Source organism: Pristis pectinata, chromosome 20, assembly GCF_009764475.1.
Source record: "Pristis pectinata isolate sPriPec2 chromosome 20, sPriPec2.1.pri, whole genome shotgun sequence".
Classification (NCBI taxonomy): Eukaryota; Metazoa; Chordata; class Chondrichthyes; order Rhinopristiformes; family Pristidae; genus Pristis; species Pristis pectinata.
This window is the reverse complement of record NC_067424.1, coordinates 2,289,592-2,310,832: the sequence shown is the minus strand read 5'-3', so window position 1 is coordinate 2,310,832 and position 21,241 is coordinate 2,289,592. Positions and strand designations below refer to the sequence as shown.

Here is a 21,241-nt window from a genome sequence, read left to right as displayed (position 1 = left end):
CCGTGATGAAATCAATCACATTCAGTCAGTTCCCAGGCGCCATCACAAGGAAACTCACAAATGTCCACAAAGACTCATTTCTGGCCAATACATGGTCAGTTAACCCTTCCTGGCTTGTTTTACAGCTCCGTGTTAAAGCCAAAGTAAGCTATTTCTGATGCATGATTACTGGCCTGAAATTTTAACTACATAAAAGCATAAGGAACAGAAGCAGAAGGCCATTTGGCCCCTTGTACCTGTTCTATCATTCAGTGAGGTGATGGCTGATCTTTTACCTCACACTACTTCCCTGCACTGACCCCAGTTTCCTCAGTTCTCATAATATCCAAAAACCTATCAGTCTCTGCCTTGGACACACTCAGTGACGAAACCTCCACGGCTTCCTTGGGTAGAGAATTCCAAACATTCACCATCGTGTGAAGAAGTTCCTGTCTCAAACAGTTTCTCTCTCCACAGAAGCTGCCTGATCTGCTGAATGTTTACATTTAGCAGAATGACTAAAGCTGCAGACTTTTTCCACAAATTGTGGTTTACAACCAATGTTTATTTAGCTCAGGAGCACTCACAGAACATTTGTCAATTTTTTTTTAATTAAAATTTCAATTTAAAAAAAAATTTTATTTACAGCGTGGTAACAGGCCCTTCCGGCCCAACGAGTCCAGGCCGCCCATCATACTCCCAAATTAACCTACCCGTACGTCTTTGGAATGTGGGAGGAAACTGGAGCATCCGGAAGAAACCCACGCAGACACAGGGAGAAAATGTAAAAACTCCTTACAGGCAGCGGCGGGAATCGAACCCCGACCGCTGGCGCTGTAATAGTGTCGCACTAACTGCTACACTACCGTGCCTCCAACTTTTATTTCTTTCTAACCAAGTGAAGACTTTCGATCAAATCGGAACCATACCCATCTAGCAGTGACAAAGGGGGGTGATCCATCTTGGCTTTCTCCCGAGATCCTTACTGTCACAGAAACTAGTCTCCAGACAAGTCCATTCACTCCACATGATATCCAGACACAGCTGCGAGCACTGATACAACAAAGGCTGTGGACCAGACACATCCCGGCTGTGGTACTGAAGACCTGTGCCAAACTGTTCCAGTACAGTTACAATGCTGGGAACTACCCAACTGTAGAAAATTGCCCAGGTATGTCCCATTCAAAAAGAGCAGGACAAACCAATCTGGCTAACTACTGTCCAGTCTCCTCTCAAACATCAACAAGTGTCACCACGAGTGCTCTCCAGTGGCACTTCCTCAGCACAACATGGTCACTGATGCCCAGTTCAAATTTCACCAGGGCCACTCAACTCCGGACCTAGTCACAGACTTGGTCCGAACACGAACAAAGAGAGGAAGTGAGAGGAGACACCAAAACTGCATTCGACTGGGTCAAGAAGTCCTAGTAAAACCGGTCAATGGGCTCCGAGGGGGAAACCCCAGCGGCTGGAGTCACATATCACACAACGGAAGATGCTTGGAGGAGGTAGACCTTCCCACCCAGGATATCACACGGGAGTTCCTCAGGGCACTGTCCTCAGCCAAACCATCTTCATCTGTTTATCAGTGACCTTCCTTCCATCACAATGTCAGAAGTGGGGATGGTCACTGATGACTGCACAATGTTCAGTTCCATTTACAGCTCCTCAGTAGATGAAGCAGCCCATGCCTGCGTGGTGCAAGACCTGGGCAAGATACACACACGAGCTGATGAGTGGCAGGTAATGTTTGAGATACAAAAGTGCCAGGCAATGACAATTTCTGAGATAGAGTCTAACAATCTTCCCTTGACGTTCAATCACCCAGACCTTCTCCATCCTGGGAGTCATCATTAAACAGAACTCAACTGGACCAGCCACATAAATATGTGGCGACAGACCAGTTCAAAAGCTGGGTATTCCGTGGTGACTGACTCAACTCCTGACACCCAACGCCTTTCCACCATCTACGAGGCTCAAATCAGGAGTGAGATCGAACACCCTCTACTTGCCTGGTTAAGTGCGGCGCCAACAACTCACAAGAAGCTCAACATCATCCAGGACAAAGCAGCCCGCTCGATTGATACTCCATCCAAGCCCCTGAACACTCCCTTCCTCCCTCCTCCGTCTGCACACACTAGCTGTGGTATGCACCATCTACAAAATGTATTGCAATTATACACCCTGGGTCCAAATCCTGCAACTCCCTCCCCAAAAGCTCCCCTTCCACCAGAAGGACTGGAGCACCAAGATGGCAGCTCACCACCACCACAAGGGCAGTTAGAAACGGGCAATAAATGCTGGCCTTTTACTAGTGACCTTGGTTAGACCACACTTAGAGTATCACGTACAGTTCTGGCCACCACTTTACAGGAAAGATGTGGAAGCAATAGAGAGAGTGCAGAAGAGACTTACCAGCATGTTGCCTGGAATGGGGGGCTGTGGTTATAAGGAGAGATTGGACAGGCTGTGTTTGTCCTCACTGGAATAGAGGAGACTGAGGGGTAACCTTATGGATGTTTATAAAATTATGAGGGGCACAGATAGGGTAGACAGTCAGAACCTTTCTCCCAGGACGAGGGAGTCTGGAACTAAAGCGAAAAGGGAAAAATCTAAAGGGGTTCTGAGGGGCAAGTTTTTGCACCCAGAGGGTGGTGGGTATCTGGAATGAGATGCCAGAGGAGGTGGTGGAGGCAGATCCAATTTAAAAGGTGTTTGGACAGGTACTTGGATAGAAAAGTGTAGAGGGATATGGATCTAATGCGGGCAAACGCGACTAGTGTAGATGGGCATCAGAGTCAGGGTGAATGGGGTGGGCCGTAAGGGGCCACTTCATGGTCCTATGACGTGTAAGTCACAAAAATGAATGGATGAATAAGCAAGCTCCTTCTAACATGGCAATCAATTCAGCTGGAAGACATCTTGACATCTTTCTCAGGGGGTCGCGAGTTTATCAACACATCCCTGACCAGCAGGCTTCATGTTGTCCAGCAACTCAAGTCTAGTTTTCGAGCTAAACCAACATCCAATTTACAAGCGGTCACAATTAACTAGGAACGTGCTTTGGCTCGAGTTAAAGGACAAATGTTGGTCAGGACATCTGGACCTCTATAGGCTGTTTCCCATCCAAATGAGTTGGGTATAAAAAGCCAAAGTTTAAACACCTGGAGATGTGCATTTTTAATAAGGCTGCTCTCTGCACTGAAGCAAGGTTAAACTAAAGATAACGTCAGTTTGGAGACACAAATGACTGCAGATGCTGGAATCTAGATCAACAAACAATCTGCAGGAGGAACTCACAAAGATAATGTCACTGTGGCTCATTATGCAGAAATTGAAACCATCTCAGATTGTTGGCAGCGTCCAAAGTCTGCGAACAGAATGCTGAAAAATGTTGCTAAACTAAAAATGTTAGATCATGAGCAAAGCATGTCAGAGAGAGATTTCAATCTAGTCTGACTGGAAATATTTCTCACAGCCCCAAGAATGGAGTCCAACTGGGTAAATCAGCAAGGAAATATGTACCTAAAGCTCACAACGAATGGAAGAAATATGCCCAAGTACATGATTGACTTCTGCGGAGATAGACTCAATATTTCTGGCTGGTGGCCTTTTGTCAGAACCATGAATAGTTGGATATAAGGCACATAGATATAACGGGTGGGGTGTGAGTGCTTGGGTCGAGGTTGGAAGAGAAAGACCAAACTAGAAGGAGTCTGAAGGGTGGTAATTCTGGACAAGAGGGAAGGGCAACAGCAAGAAAACAGGAACCAAGGTTGGTCTGCGGTTTGCTTTCATAAGCAGAGGCAGGTAACCATGGTCCCCATTGGAGCCAAAACTGCAGATGATGCAAATACGAAACAAAATCAGAAAATGCTACCAATGCTCAGCAGGTCGAGCAGCATCCATGGGGAGAGAGACGGGGTTAACATTTCGGGCCCTCAGACAGAGCTGGTAATGTCAGAAATTACGTGAAATAAATGTGACCTGATGCAGAGAGGAAAAGGGAGGGTGAGCCAAGGGAATGTGTGTGATAGCATGGAGACCAGGACTGGCAAATGAAAAAGGGATTACCCAAAATAGTTAAAATATTAAATCCCAATAGCTGTAACGACGTGTTGTTCTCGAGCTTATGTTGGACGTCGTTGGAGCCACATCAGAGTGGGAGTGAGATGGAGAAGTGGCAGGAACTGCCCAGGGTCACCCAGGACTGAGAGAATCGCAGGTCCCGTCGGGACCCAGCCGGACACATTCCATTAACATCAGCAGTACTGACGTGTAGGAGAGTGTGTGACAGTGAGGAGGAACACTTTAGACCGCAGGAGGATGCGGGTGGCCTGATCAGTTGGGCAGGAAAAGGCAAGTAGAATTTAATTCGGAGTAGTGAAGAGCAATGCAAAGAAGTCTACAATAAATGGAGTACACAAGGGGTGCGGCGAAGCAGAAGGACCTCGGAGTGTATGTCCCCACATCCTTAAAAGGTAGCTGGACAGATCAGTAAGGGGGTTAAAAATATATATATACCTTGTTATATATTATTATTTATTAATTATAAATAATTATTAACTTCATTAGCTGAGGCAGGCAAGGGCAGGAGGTTGTGCTAGAGCTGTACCTACTGAATATTGAAAGGCTTAGATAAAGTGGAGAGGATGTTTGTAGTGGGAGGGTGTAGGACCAGAGGGCACAGCCTCAGAATAGAAGGACGTCCCTTCAGCCAGAGGGTGATGAATCTGTGGAATTCATTGCCACAGACGGCCGTGGAGGCAGAGTCATTGGGTATATTTAAAGCAGAGGTTGATAGGTTCTTGATTAGTAAGGGTGTCAAAGGTTACAGGGAGAAGGCAGGAGAATGGGGTTGAGAGGGAAAAATAAATCATCTATGACCAAATGGTGAAGCAGAGTCGATGGGCTGAATGGCCTAATTCTGCTCCTATATCTTATGGTCTTATTCCACACTAATTAGGCCATTGCTTCAATACTGCGTCAACAAACGATCTGCCGGAGGAACTCAGAGGGTCGAGCATCTGTGGGAGGAAAAGAGTTGTCGATGTTTCGGGTCAAGACCCTGCTCAGGACTGAGAGTGGGGAGGGAAGATGACTGCTACAGAGAGGAGAAGATTCACATTCCTCCCACAGACGCTGCTCGACCTGCTGAGTTCCTCCAGCAGATTGTTTGTTGCTCCAGGTTCCAGCTTCTCCCGTCTCCTGTGACGAGGAGACTGCGTACAGTTCTGGTCAGCACAGTACAGGAGAAACACGATCGCACTGGAGAGGGTGCAGAGGAGGTGATGTTGCTGGGACTGGAAAATTGTAACTACGAGGAAAGATTAGAGAGGCTGGGGTTGTTTCCTTTTGAACCAAGGAGGCTGAGTGAAGACTTAACTGAGGTGCACAACATCAACAGAGACTGGAATAGAAAGACCTATTTCCTAATGTTGAACATCAAGGGGCAGAGAATTAAAACCATTGGGAGTATGGTGGGAGAGCAAATGAGGATACTGTCATCACCCAGAGGGTGAGGGGGCACTGGGACTCACTGCCTGAAAGAAACCCTGCCTACATTTAAACCATGCCGGGCGTGCAGGTGGAGAGCTGTAACTTGTAGGGACAAGGGCCCAGTGCTGGAAGGTGCAGTCCCGTTTCCACAAGGGGAAATCGGACAGAATGCAAACCCGTCCCCCCGACAACTGCCAGAGATCTGCGATTCACAGGGTCCCCCTTCACCCAGAGACTCGGGAGAGCTTGTGAGTTCAGCACTGCAGTACAAACATTCCAGTTTAACTCTGCCGGTGTCAGGATGTCTCGTGGGCAGCGCAGGCTCTGCGAGTAGATTTTTCATGCGTTACCTGCAGAACCTCACTGAACAGGGGTCGGACATTCAGGCCGATGAAGTGACCCTTTGGAATTCTCTACCCAAGGAGGCTATGGCCGCTGAGTGATCGAACATCGGGTTCTTGAACTGACCTGCACAACCCTAACCCTACCTCAGCAATGGAAAACTACTGACCACCTCTTGCACTGCCATGGACTCGTCTCCGGTTGTGTTTAAGTTTGCACTAATGTCTTGTTATGCTCTGCCTTGTACAATTTATGTTTAGCTTATGTACAATTTATGCTCCATGTGTTGTCTGTACCTACGTGCCTGTGATGCTGTGACATTGTACCTGTACCTCACCGTACTTGTGCACACGACAATCGACTTGACTTGATGGATTGATAGGTTTCTGGATCTGATGGTAGTTCAGGGATATGGGGCTAGTGCAGAGAACTGGCACGGGGGTAAAAGATCAGCCATCATCTTGTTGAATGGGGGAGCAGGAGCGAGGGGCAGAATGGCCTACTTCTGTTCCTTTCCCTCATACATCTCACCTTAAATCAGAAGATCATTTTGTCAGATTTTGATGAATGTGCCACATCATTACTGATGGGTCCAACAGCTGTCAGCCAGGTGTAACCGAAGGAGATGCACCAGGAATTACCCTCCACTGTTACCTTTGTGTCATGGACACAACCTCAAGTATTCCCTGCATTTGCACAGTAATTACCTCCTGAACTCAGCACAGAACACGAGGTCTGTAATACGCATCTGCAGTCTCTTGTGCCTTCGTAATAAGTTGCACAAGTACCCTTTCCAATATCCGTAGATTATTAAGGAGTGTCATCCACCTTATTCATGAAGTTAATAATGAAAAGACAGCCTGCTCTGATCTGTGGACACAGCAGAGTGCAGATGCTGGAACCTGGAGTAACACAGTCAACATTTCAGGTCAAGACCCTTCTTCCAGTCCAGATGAAGGGTCTCAACCCAAAACATTGACTGTCCATTTCCCTCCACAGATGCTGCCTGACCCGCTGAGTTCCTCCAGGGGTTTGTTTGTTCCTCTGACTTGTGAATTGTTGAAGAACCTTAAAACATCAATTTCTAAATGTCCAATTTTTTCTTAACGTTCTTCTAATTTATCTCTTTTGTTCTCTATTAATCCAACCCCTTCCATTTCCCTTCGAATGACATGTAACCCGTTTCCTTTTATGACATTGAATTCATCAATTCTAATTCACATTCCTTTGTCTCAATCTTTTAATAACTTTGGTTCAGGAGAGGAAATCCCTCTCCTGCCTCATTATTGTTCACGAGGTCCGAGATGCCCCCCATGTCCTGTGTCTGTCAGCTTCCTCTCTACTTTTAGCACAGTCCTATTTGTAGAAACCTAAATGTGCAATTAACCATTGTGGCACATTTCCAGCAATATCTGGGCTGAGCTCTTATGATGGACAATTCTTTACTTCAATGATGACGTACTGCAGTCAAGCCCAGGAACTCATGAGTAAACGCAGGAGAAGCTGGATCAGAATGTAGTCACTGTCCATGCTACGTAGATGAGAACACACACTAAGTACTTGCTTTTCTCTCCACCCATGAGTCACAGACATGGACAAAGATCTGGCAAATGGAGTGTAACATGGCAAAATGGGAGATTTCCTTTGGCAGGAAGAATGAAAGCAGATTATCTAAACGGCAAAAGAGGGAGCTCTGAGATACAGAGGCTCTGGGTGTTCTACTGCATGACTGACAAAAGGCTGGTGTGCAGATAGAGGAAGTAATTAGGAAAACTACAGTAACTGATCACCAAAGTCGAGAGGTTACGGAACAAAAAGCAAACTGCTGGAGGAACTCCGTGGGTCCAGTGAAAAGGACAGTCGATGTTTCAGGTCGAGACTCTTCATGTGGACTGAAAGAGTACAGGGGAGATAGAGAGGTGAGGGGGAGCGGCGGGGCAAGAGCCGGCAAACAACACGTGGATCCAGGTGAGGAGGGGAGAGTGGGAACAGTGACAGGAGGGAAGGGAGGCTGGGAGGTGATGGGTGGAGGTGACAGAGGGCTACAAATGGTGGAATCTGATAAGAGAGGAAGCTGGATCATGGAAGCAAATAAGGGAGGTGGGGAGGGCAGATGGGAACAGTGGGGGGAGGGACCCAGTGGGAGGGGTTGTGTGGGTGATGGGCAGGTGGCGAGGGTGGGGAGGGGAAAGAAACAGGGTGATGGGGGGTGGGAGGAACTGGGGAGATCAGGAGGAGAGAGAAAAGGGACAGAGGGGGAGCAGGTTCCCTGAAGTTGAGAGGTTCTGCTTCAGTTACGAAGTTGGTAAGCTCACAGCTGGACTACTGTGTAAGTACTTGGGTCCTTATTTAAGGGAGTTAATACATTGAAAGCAATTCAAGGAAGGTTTACCAGACAGATATCTGGAATGGGCAGGTTGCCTTAAGAAAAGTTGGACAGGCTGGGCTGCCTGGATCCGTTTAGAAGAGTGAGAGGTGGTCTGATGGAAACATACAAGAACCCAAGAAGTCTTGACAGGGTGAATGTGGATAAGATGTTTCCTCTTGAGAAAGAATCTAGGTGCAAAGGTCACTGTTTAAAAACACAGGATCACCCACTTGACAGTTCTTTTTCCTCCCAGAGGGTTTGAGTCTTTGGAACTCTGCTCCTCAAAGGGCAGTGAAAGTATAGAGCCTTTGAATATCTGTTTCAAGGCCGTGTTTCAGGGCAGGCACGGTAGTGTAGCGGTTAGCGTAACACTATTACAGCACCAGCGACCCGGATTCAATTCCTGCCGCTGTCTGTAAGGAGTTTGTACGTTCTCCCCGTGTCTGCGTGGGTTTCCTCCGGGTGCTCCAATTTCCTCCCACATTCCAAAGACGTATGGGTTAGGAAGTTGTGGGCGTGCTATGTTGGCGCCGGAAGTGAGGCGACACTTGCGGGCTGCCCCTGGAACCCTCTATGCAAAAGATGTATTTCACTGTGTGTTTCAGTGTACATGCGACTAATAAAGATACTGTATCTGTAGAGAGATATTTGATAAGCAAAGTGTTGAGAGGTGACTGGGGGTAGAGGGGAACGCTGAGCTGAGGTTACAATCACAATGGATCAGTCATGATCATACTGAATGACAGAACAGGCTCAAGGGGCTGAGTGGCCTACTCCTGTTCCTTGCTTGTTATATCCTCATTCCTGCACCAGGAAAATGTACTCAGCTGCTGTGGGAATTTTCCTGGTGTACTCTAAATAATTGACAAACCTTTTTAGACATTTTGTTAAAAATAAATCATATGTTGGGCATTGCTGTGCAAATCCCTGACATGTACAGTGAGGAAGACAAATATAAATAATCCAACATTAGTTGACATTTAATATCTCAAAATCTCACAGGGTTTACAGCACAGTCTGCTCATTGCAATGCAAGTTTCCCAGGCAACCTGACCAACAAAGCAATGTGTAATATACACACTTGACTGGAAGAAGAGGAAAACAAACTATTAGGTTTATTGGCAAAGGGAAAAGTACAAAAAAAGATTGTTATGTCGTTGCATAATGTAGCAGTCACATTACATCTGGGAGACTGGGTGTAGCTCCGTTTATCAAAAGGAAGGAAGGATATTGTTCTCCATGAACTAACATCAGTTTCGTACTCCATTCAGCCCAGCCCGGCTGTCCAACAATTTATACCCTAATGACCTTCTCCCATCGTAAAGCATACATCCTTCGGGCCCTTCCTCACCCTCAGGCACCAGCTCAAGCTTTCCCTTCACTGTATTTATTTTATTGGCCTCTTGATCTCATAATCTACCTCGTTCTGACTTTGCACCTTATTGTCTGCCTGCACTGCACTTTCTCTGTAACTGTAACACTTTATTCTGCATTCTGTTATTGTTTTCCCTTGTTCATCCTCAATGCACTGATGTGATGAAATGATCTGTATGGACAGCATGTAAAACAAAGTTTTTCACTGTACCTCGGTACATGTGACAATAATAAACCAAATTACAATTCCACAGAGAAGTCAACCTCAAACTATTTCCATTCTTTAGATCAAGATACTTTACCCATAATCTCTCAAGATGAGCAAATGAAAGGTGCTGGAAACTTGAGGAGATTAGTAGATTCCGAAGGGATTTAGACAGACCTGCTCCAGGTGAATTGGTTCCTGGGGTAGGAGGTAGGTAGAAGGTCATTGAGTTAAAGTTAGGAGTGCCAGCATTTACTACCCATCCCTAATTGCCCTTGAGAAGGCAGGGGTGAGCCATCCTAATGAACCTCCACAGTCCTTCTGGTGAAGGTGACTAGAAGAGCCGAATGGCCTGTTTTCTGTGCTGTAGCGTTCTATGGTTCTGTGGTTCTCCAAGGTGCTCTGACAGTGCCATTAAGTTGGAAGTTCTCAGATTTAGACCCAGTTGATGGAAAACAGTGATGTGTTTCTAAGTCAAGATGTTGTGGGGCTTGGAGGGGAACCTGTGGGTGGTGGTACTCCCATGTCTCTGCAGCCCTTGTCCTCCCTGATGATGGGATCGCAGGTTTGGGAAGCCTGTGCATTTTGTGGATGGTGTGCACTACAGCCACTGTACACCAGTGGTGGGGAGGGGAGCGAGCGAGCGTTTATCATGTGCTGTTGGTATCAATTAAGTGGGCTGTTTTATCTTGGATGGTATTGAGTTTCTTGGAGCACTGTGGATGCACCTTCACCAGAAGTACTCAGTCAGGCAAGTGGGGAGTACTTCAATAAGCTCCTGGATCAGGAGTAACGGGAACATTGGCATGACCACATGGGCAGTTTTAGAAATTTAAATTTAGATATGGTACTCAGAAATCACCTGGTTCTGAGCAGAGAGTTTGTTGGGCAATATTTGAGCACAATATTGGCACATTATGAAGAAGGTGACTCTGCAATCATTAAACCTGCCTTTGTGTGGCAAAGACTGACTGAAGAGTGCAGTTTATAGATGCTCCTGGTTTGGTGAAAGTTGTCCAGGCCAGTATTTCTGACATTCAGTATTTCTTTGCCCATCCAGTAAATGCTTCACTCTACATTCCTTATTCAACTTTCCCTGAGCTAAAAACAAGCTGCTGGAGGAACTCAGCAGGTCAGGCAGCATCTGTGGTGGGGAACGGACAGTCAACGTTTTGGGTTGAGACCCTTCATTTGGACAGATGAAGGGTCTCGACCTGAAACATCGACGGTGCATTTTCCCCCCACAGAAGCTGCTCGACCCGCTGAGTTCCTCCAGCAGATTGTGTGTTGCTCCAGATTCCAGCGTCTGCAGTCTCTTTTGTCTCAACTTTCCCTGACATCATTTCGAGAACACAGGCTGCCCAGGATATTAAAGGGAATTTCTCATGATTAACAACATCATTAAGTCTCCAAACTCTTTTTTTCCTCAAACGATCTTGATTTTAAATTGCAGACCTCCTGTGTGGAGATTCAGGAAATCTGCAGTCAACAAATTGAAGCTGGTGACATCATCAGAATATCCCTCAAACACAGGAGAAAGAGCAGCCAACAGCAGGGATAAAGGTTTATAACTGTGTTAACCAAACTCCACTTCCCTCCCAGCGGACAACAAGGATTATTTCAGGTTGCAGGCAGTTCCCTGGGCATCTCTAATTAGTCATAGAGTCAAAGACTCATAGAAACAGGCCATTTGCCCCAACTCCCCTATACCTCCCACATATCTCAATCACATCCCCTCTTAACCCCTCCACTCCAGGGAGAACAGACCCAGCCTCACCTCTCAACTAAAATGCTCCATCCCCGGCCATGTCCTGGTGAGCCTCCTCTGCACCCTCTCCAGCACCCTCACATCCTTCCTACAGTGTGGTGACCTAGAACTTCACACAGTGCTCCAGCTGAGGTCTGACCAAGTTGGAGCAGAACCTTCCTGCTCTTGTATTCAGTGCCCTGACCAATGAAGGCCCACACCCTGTGTGCCTTCCTCCCCATGTTATCTACCTGCATTGCCATTTCAAGGATGCATGGACTTGTACTCCAAGGTTCCTCAGTACTCCCCAAGACCCCATCATTCACGGTGTATGTCCCAGCCTCATTAGCGCTCACAAAATGCACCACCTCACATCTGTCAGGATTAAACTCCATCTGCCATTTCTCAGCCCATGTCACCCACATGTCGACATCTCTCTGCAGCCTGAGACAGTCAGAATTGTTTCCCCAGGGCAGAGATGTCAAACACACGAGGACATACTTTTTAAGGTTGGGGGGGGGGTGGGAAAGAGTTTAAAGGCAACATGAGGGGCAAGACTTTTTACACAGGGAGCGGTAGGTGCCTGGAATGGGTTACCAGGGGTAGTCGTGGAAGCAGGCAGTTTGGGGGAGCTTAAGAGGCTTTTAGATAGACACATGAATATGAAGGGAATGGAGGGATGTGGATGATACACAGAGGGAGGACATTTAGTATAAATTGGCATCAAGATCAGCACAACTGTGGGCTGAATGGCCTGGCCAGCACTTTACTGTTCTACGTTCTATAAGAGCACTTCCACACTGTCAACAACTCCACCAACCTTCGTGTCATCCGTGAACTTACTGATCATGCCTCCCGCATCCACATCATTCACATATGTTACAAATGATAGGGTTCCCAGCACTGATCCCTGTGGGACACCGCTCGTCACAGCCTTCCGATCGCAAAAACAACCCTCCACCACCCTCTGCCTCCTATTGCAAAGCCAATTTTGGATCCAGTTTGCCAACTTGCCCTGGACCCCATGGGCCCTAACCGTTTGAACCAGTCTCCCATATGGGATCTTGTCAAAGGCATTACTATGTAAATCACATCTACTACCCTGCCCTCATCGATACATTTTGTTAGCTCTTCAAAGAGTTCAATCAGATTGGTCAGACAAGATCTGCCCTTGACAAGTCCATGTTGAATATCTCCGATCAGTCCCTGCCTTCCCAAATGATCATAAATCCTCTCCCTCAGGATTCTTTCCAGTATCTTCCCTCCCGCTGATGTTAGGCTCAAAGGTCTATAGTTACCAGGCTTCTCCTTGCTGCCCTTCTTGAAAAGGAGGACCATGTTTGCCGTCCTAGTCACCTGGTACCTCACCTGTGTCTAATGAAGATTTAAAATTTTCAGCCAGAGCCCCAGCGATCTCTTCCCTTGTCTCCTGCAGCAGCTAGTGCTGAATCCCATCTGGTCCTGGGGACTTAGCCACCTTTGTGCCCTCTTAGGCATCAGTATCTCCTCTTTCTCTATGATGACCTGCACTAGACTTTCACCTTCCTCTTCACTGAACCCTGCAACTACAAAGTCCAACACTGGGAGCTTGCTGTGCACTTATAGTCTGGAACATACTATGATGCTGGAGGAACTCAGCAGGCCAGGCAGCATCCATGGAGAAAAGCAGGCGGACAACGTTTCGGTTCAGGACTGAAGATAGGAAATGGAGAAACCTAATATATGGGGGGGGGGGGGGGGGGGGGATAGAAGCAGAGCAGTGATAGGTGGACAACAGAGGGGAGGCAGGGTGGGCACAAGGTGGTGCTAGGTAGCTATCTATCTAGATTTCCCTCCCATATATTGGGCTTCCCCTTTTCCTATCTTCAGTCCTGACCCAAAACGTTGACCGCCTGCATTTCTCCACGGATGCTGCCTGGCCTGCTGAGTTCCTCCAGCATCAGAGTGTTTTATATCTAGATTCCAGCATCTACAGTCCTTTATTTCTCTACAGACTGGGACGTTCCCTTCATCACAACAGCGACCAGGTCTGGGGGGAGGGGGGAGGGAGGAGGGGGGAGACCTGGGCTGTACCAGCCTTAGGACATTGAGGCGCTATAAAAATGCATGCGCTTTCTAATTCAGGTGAAGTGTTGCTTGGATGGGGAAAGGATTCAGGGACAACCCGAGGCACAGGGCGGACAGAACAACGTCCGTAAGTTCTCTGGACACCGACATCGGAAGTGCGGACCCGCACCGACCTCCGGAAAATCAGACGCAAGACAAACGTGCGGGAAATCCCACACTGACCCGGTGACGGCACCGGGGCTCCCGCAATCTCCGGGATACGGCAACCCTCACCGGGGATTCCGCAACACGCAAACCTCCCGTGCCGGGGCCCCCCCGTGATAGGCAAACCCCTCACGATACGCAAACCCCTCACGATACGCAACCCCCGCGTTACGCAAGCCCCCTTCCTCCTCCCCCACCATCCCCCCCTCGCGCCGTGACCCCCGCGACACGCAAAGTTCCCCTCCCCCCTCCGGGGACTCCGCGACACGAAAACCCCCGCGATACGCAACTCCCACCCCCACCCCGCGTCGGGGGTCTCCCGCAGTTCGCGGGATCCCGCAACCCGAACCAGGGCTCCGGGCTGCCCCTCCCCAGCCCCAGCCCCGGGCTCCCACTCACCCGGCTCCCGGTCGGACGCCGGGGCCACCGCGTACAGCGAGGGCGAGCTCTTCCTCCGCAGCAGGCGGCTCAGGGTCTCTCCCGGCCCCGACCTCCTCATCGCCCCCAGCCCAGGTGGTCCCGGTGCCGGTCCCTCCGCACCTGCTCCGCACACCCCCTCCCGACGCTGCCCGTCCCTCGGTGCCTTGCTGAACAGCTTCTCTCTAAACTGTCTCTCTCTGTAAACGCAGTCACTCTCTGTCTAAACACTCCCTCTCCGCGTGTGTATCTGCGTCTCCCTCTCTCTCTATAAACTCGGTCTCTGTGCCTGCCGCTCTGAACACAGCTTGTCTCCGTCTCCCGAGTTGCAGGCGATCTGCACTGCCCCCTCTCAGCACATGCCGGCGCGCCTGGAGAAAACCAGCCCGATTAGTCCCGAGGACCTGCTGATCTACATTCCAGAGTTTTCAAGGAGATAACTGCAACGATCGTGCAGGGTCATCATCTTCTGGACTTCTCTGAAAGTGGTCTCCGCTGACTGGAGACCATAAAGTGTGAATGCCCTTGGACCTGACATCCGACTGCCCTCCAAAGTCAAAGCCAAGTTTATTGTCATCTGCACAAGTCCATGTGTGCACAGATGCAATGAAAAACTTACTTGCAGCAGCCTCACAGGCACAGGGCATCAGATACACAACCTTCGCCAGAAAAACATAAATTAAACACAATTTTTACAAGAAAGAACACAATTTAGAACAAAAAACCTCTATGAATGCACCGTCTTTTCCCCAGGGTTGGGGAATCAAGAACTAGACGGCACGGGTTTAAATTAAATGTTAAATTTTTAAAAAAATTTTATTTACAGCATGGTAACAGGCCCTTCTGGCCCAAAGAGTCCGCACCGCCCATTGTAAATCCATATTAACCTACCCGTACATCTTTGGAATGTGGGAGGAAACCGGAGCACCCGGAGGAAGCCCACGCAGACACGGGAGAACGTACAAACTCCTTACGGACACCGGTGGGAATCGAACCCCGATCGCTGGTGCTGTAATAGCGTCGCGCTAACTGCTAGGCTACCGTGCCACAGTGAGAGGGGAGAGATTTAAGAGGAACTTGAGGGGCAACTCTTTTTAACAAAGGGTGGTAGGTCTGTGGAACGAGCTGCCAGAGGAAGTGGTTGAGGCAGGTACGACAGTTGGACAGGTACATGGATAGGAAAAGTTTAGAAGGTTATGGGCCAAACGCTGGTAAATGGGACCAGCTTGGATGGACCATCTTGGTTGGCATGGACCAGTTGGGCAGAAGGGCCTGTTTCCGTGCTGTGTGACTCTAAAATTCATTTTAGTACAAAGTGAGCGAAGGAGCCATTCTTGAACCTGGTGGTGGGATTTGTCAAAGATAGTTCAAAGTTGAGTTCAAGTTTATTTTCATAGGTGTACATACACAGGGTATAAATGCCAGGAAAATAGGCAGCATGGCAATGTTAGGGGGAGAATATTAAAAAAAACAGAAACTGGAAATTTAAAATAAAAACAGAAAATGCTGGAAATACTGAGCAGGTCAGGCAGCATTCGTGGGGAGAGAAAAAGAGTATTTCAGGTCGAAGGCCTCATGCCTGCAAGGATCCCTGTAGGTGAGAGCACAGGCAGATAAGGAGGGTAAGAAGGTATTTGGGATACTTCCCTTCATTAATCAGGGCACAGAACATGTGCAGTGAGGTTATGGTACAATTGGCTGTGGTGTAATTGGAATATTGTCTGCAGTTCCGGCCACCACACTGCAGAAAGGACATGATTGCACTGGAGAGGGTGCAGAGGAGATACTAGGGTGTTTAAAGCCCGATGCAGGGTTTCAACCCAAAACATTGACAATTTTGTTCTCCCCACAGATGCTGCCTGACCCACTGAGTTCCTCCAGCAGATAGTTTGTTGCTCCAGATTCCAGCGTCTGTAGTCTCATGTGTCTTCACCGGGATGTTGTCTGGGATGGAGCACTTAGTTCTGAGGAGAGAGTGGATCAGCTGGGTGTGTTTTCCTTGGAGCAGGAGAGGCTGTGCGAGGACCTGATGGAGGTGTACAACATTGTGAGGGGAAAAGATAGGGTCGATGGTAAGAAACCTTTCCCCGCAGCAGAGATCTACTCAATCAAGAGGGCCTAGGTTTAAGGTAAGGGGTGGAAGGTTTAGAGGGAATCTAGAGAAGAATTCTTTGACCCAGAGGGTGATTGGAATCTGGAACACGCTGCCTGAGGGGGTGGAGGAGGTAGAGACTCTCACAGCATTGAAGAAATATCTGAACGAGCTCTTGAATCATCAGAGCAGAGAAGGGTGCAGACAAAGTGCCAGAAAATGGGATCATTGTCGATCGTTCCTTGAGGTCAGCGTGGACGTGGTGGGCCAAGGGGCCTGGAGTAGTTTATGACATGTAAGCAATAAATAAAATCTTGCATGTATAAACAAAATTGGAAAGAGTTGGAAGCATCCATTAAGTCAGCATGGATCAATAAAGATTGGTAACTGTTTTGGTCACAGGCCATGGTCTGACCACAGGATATCCTGGGGTGAGGGGAATGGGTGAGAAAATCCGGCCGCTGTCTGTAAGGAGTTTGTACATTCTCCCCGTGTCTGCGTGGGTTTCCTCCGGGTGCTCCGGTTTTCTCCCACATTCCAAAGACGTACGGGTTAGGAAGTTGTGGGCGTACTTTGTTGGCACTGGAAGCGTGGCGACACTTGCGGGCTGCCCCCAGAACACTCCACGCAAAAGATGCATTTCACTGTGTGTTTTGATGTACATATGACTAATAAAGATATCTATCTTAAAACACCCAAGAAACAGAAGTGGACTATTGTAAGATGGAGAACAGAATGGACACCATGGGTAGAACGTCCATCTTCTTTGCTGTGATCACAACACTTCTACGATTGTTTGGAATGATTCATTTACAGAAATATACCATGAGGAAACAGCTGAGAGAAGTCCAGGAATAAACTAGGCAGACAGCAGAGGTTTCCAACACCATGCAGACCGCTGTAAATTGTCACCTCTATTCATCCTGCTAGCAATCAGCAGAATTTTCCTAACATGCCAGCACATTAATGTCAAGCTACACATGTAGACCATTCACAGCCGGGATGGAGATGGTCAACAGGGAAACTAGCCATCAGACCTGTAAGAGAGTGCACGTGTCCTCCACTAACTGTACTTTTCTGCACCCTACCTTTTATTGGGGAGAACATATTCTGTTGTGGTTTGTTTCCAACATGGTCTGGTTTTGAGTAAATGGCCTTTATTTCCAGTCAAGGCCCAGCCAGCTTATTGGCTGACATGCTGCTGTCAACATTAAACCACATCCGTTAAATTAGTGAAACTGACCATGTGTCCTTGCTTGCAATGTTGAAACTTGCTCAGAACCCTCATGCCAACATCATGTTAGATGAATGAGTACCTCATTAGCCCTGGCTCCTGGCAGAGCCCTGATGAACCTACACCACACACTTTTGATTATACGTTAGCCGGATGTGGGTTTTGCCAGGAATGTCACCAATGCCCATTCCTGACTGACTTTGAACTGATGACTTGCTGGGCCATTTAGATGTGAAGGCTGTCGAGAGGGTGCAGAAGAGGTTCACCAGATGCTGCCTGGATTAGAGAGTATTATCTAGAAGGAGAGGTTGGGCAAACTTGGGTTGTTTTCTCTGGAGTATGTTCTCCCCAATAAAAGGTAGGGTGCAGAAAAGTACAGTTAGTGGAGGACACGTGCGCTCTCTTACAGGTCTGATGGCTAGTTTCAGAGGCTGTGAAGAGACCTGATAGAAGTTTATATAATTCTGAGAGGCATAGATAGGGTAGACAGACAGAGTCCTTATCCCCAGGGTGGAAATTTCAAATATGAGAGGGCATGGATTTAAGGTGAGAGGGGGAAAGCTTAAAGGAGATTTACAAGACAATTTTTTTTACACAGAGAGTGGTGGATGCATGGAACACACTGCCAGGGGTGTTGGAGGAGGCGGATATGATAGTAACGTTTAAGAGGCATTTAGTCAGAGACGTACACAGGCGGGGAATGGAGAGATATAGACCACGTGCAGGCAGATGGGATTAGTTTGGATTGGCACCATGGCCGGCACAGATATCACGGGCTGAAGGGCCTGTGCCGTACTGTTCTCTGTGCTTCAGTGGGTAGAGAAGAGTCAATAACTTGTTGACAATCAGGAGTCACGTAGCAAGGTCCCCACTGACTCCTGGGACTCTGTGGCCCATGACCACACAAAGTGGAGAAGACTTAAGATAGCATTGAGAACTTTGAGTCCATTCATCATGAGCTCATGGAAGCCCCGTGTAAACGGCAGAAGGAATTCACCAGCTCACAAACTACTCACCTGCCTGTCTGTGGACATGTCTGTGGTTCCCAGATCGGCTTCATTGACCACCCCTGAATGTACAAAACTAGAGTGGGTCATGTCAGTCCTGGGGGTCTGTCTAATAAGAAAGCCCAGACCAGATAATAATGGTAGATTTCCTCCCTGGAGGTGCATCAATGAACGAGATGTGTTTTTAGAACAATTCTAGAAACACTCAGCAGGTCAGGCGGCATCTGTGGAGAGAGAAGCAGTTAAATTGGTAAATTGGTTCATTATTTTCACATGTACCCAGGTACAGTGAAAAACTTGTTTTGGATACCGTTCATACAGATCAATTCATTACACAGTGCATCGAGGTAGTACAAGGTAAAACAATACAGAATGCAGAATAAAGTGTCACAGTTACAGAGAGAGTGCAGTGCTGGTGGACAATAAGGTGCAGGGTTGTAAAGAGGTAGATTGTGAGGCCAAGAGTCCATCTTATTGTAGTAGAGACCTGCTCAATTGTCTTATAACAGCAGGATAGAAGCTGTCCTTGAGCCTGGTGGTACGTGCTTTCAGGCTTTTGTATCTTTTGCCCAATGAGAGAGGGGGGAAGAGAAAATGTCCGGGGTATGTGGGGTCTTTGATCATGCTGGCTGCTTTACCCAGCCAGGGAGAAGTGTAGACAGAGTCCATGGAGGGGAGGCTGGTTTCCATGATGTGCTGGGCTGTGTCCACAACTCTCTGCAGTTTTTTGCAGTCCCAGGCAGAGCAGTTGACATACCAAGCCGTGATGCATCCAGATAGGATGCTTTCTATGGTGCATCAATACAAATTAGTGAGTGTCAAAGGGGACATGCCAAATTTCTTTAACCTCCTGGGGAAGTAGAGGTGCTGGTGAGCTTTCTTGGCCATGGTGTCTACATGGCTACACCAGGACAGGCTGTTGGTGATGTTCACTCCTAGGAACTTGAAGCTCTCAACCCTCTTGACCTCAGCACCATTAATGTAGACAGGAGCATGTACACCGCCCCCCCTTCCTGAAGTCAATGACCGGCTATTTTGTTTTTCTGATATTGAGGGAAAGGTTGTTGTCATGACACCATGTCACTAAGCTCTCTATCTCCTTCCTGTACTCATCGTTATTTGAGACACGGCCCACTACGGTGGTATCATTTGCAAACTTGTAGATGGAGTTAGAGCAGAACCTGGACATGCAGTCGTAAGTGTACAGGGAGTAGAGTAGGGGGCTGAGGACGCAGCCTTGTGGGGCACCAGTGTTGAGAATAACCGTGGCGGAGGTATTGCTGCCTATCCTCACTGATTGCGGTCTGTTGGTCAGGAAGTCAAGGATCCAGTTGCGGAGGGAGGTGTTGAGCCTCAGGTCTCGAAGCTTGGTAATGAGTTTGCTTGGAATTATAGTATTGAAGGCAGAGCTGTAGTCAATAAATGATAGTCTAATGGAGGTGTCTTGACTGTCCAGATGCTCCAGCGATGAATGTAGGGCCAGGGAGATGGCATCCATTCTAGATCTGTTTCAGCGATAGGCGAATTGCAGTGGGTCGAGGTTGTCTGGGAGGCTGGAGTTGATGTGTGCCATGACCAGCCTCTTGAAGCACCATGATGGTGGATGTCAGAGCCACTGGTCAGTAGTCATTGAGGCACATTACCTTGTTTATCGGGATGATAGTGGTGTTCTTAAAGCAGGTGGGAACCTCAGATTGAAGCAGGGAGAGGTTAAATATGTCTGCAAATACACCCACCAGCTGATCAGCACAGTATCTGAGCACACGGCCAGGGACACCATCCGGGCCAGGTGCTTTCCTTGGGTTCACTCTCCGGAAGACTGATCTTATGTCCTCGACTTTGATCACTGGTTCGGTTGTCTTGAAGGCTGTCAGGGTGGGTGGTGACAAACCAATCCCATTCTGTTCAAAACGTGTATAGAATCACACAAGACAAGGGAGCAGAAGTAGGCCATTCAGCCCATCGAGTCTGCTCCATGAGCTAAAGAAAAGGAAAAAAGAAAAAGAAAAAAAGAAAAAAAACTCTTCCTATCCAGCCCCAATTTCCAGCCTTAGCCCCATATCCCTTGATACCCTGACTAATTAGATGTCTATCTATCTCCTCCTTAAACGTCTCCAATGATCGGGCCTCCACAGCTGTATGTGGCAAAGAATTCCATAAATGCACTACCCTCTGGCTAAAGAAATTTCTTCTCATTTCTGTTTTAAACTGGAACCCACTAATTCTAAGACTGTGCCCTCTGGTCCTGGACTCACCCACCAGAGGAAACAGCTTAACCACATCTACTCTGTCCAGTCCTTTCAACATTCTAAGTGTTTCTATGAGGTCCCCTCTCATCCTTCTGTACTCCAGTGAATACAGTCCAAAAGCTGAAAATCGCTCATCATATGTAAGCCTTTTCGTTCCGGGGATCATCCTCGTAAATCTCCTCTGAACCCTCTCCAACATCAGCACATCCTTCCTAAGATATGGGGCCCAAAACTGCGTTACAAGAATGCGTTAAGCTCATCAGGAAGGGATGCGCCATTGTCGGCGATGCAGCCCGACTTCATTTTGTAGCCCGTTATAGCACGTAAGCCCTGCCACAACTGATGGCTGGTCTGGGACTCGATTTTGAACCGGTATTGTCTCTTGGCCTCTCTGATAGCTTTACGGAGGTCATATCTCAATTTCTTGTAAAGGTCAGGGTCACCTGATTGGAATGCA

At 47.9% G+C, this 21,241-nt stretch overlaps 1 protein-coding gene across 1 annotated transcript in view; it reads right to left on the bottom strand.

The window, feature by feature from the left end:
• Nucleotides 1-14,550, bottom strand: part of LOC127580859 (uncharacterized protein C6orf132 homolog) — a 38,637-nt gene extending 24,087 nt beyond the window's left edge. Inside the window, exon 1 of the mRNA XM_052034814.1 lies at nucleotides 14,185-14,550. Within this exon, the coding sequence (XP_051890774.1) occupies nucleotides 14,185-14,284 (100 nt within the window). The 5' untranslated portion in view covers nucleotides 14,285-14,550. The remainder of the gene's footprint in view (nucleotides 1-14,184) is intronic.
• Nucleotides 14,551-21,241: the final 6,691 nt, after the last annotated feature.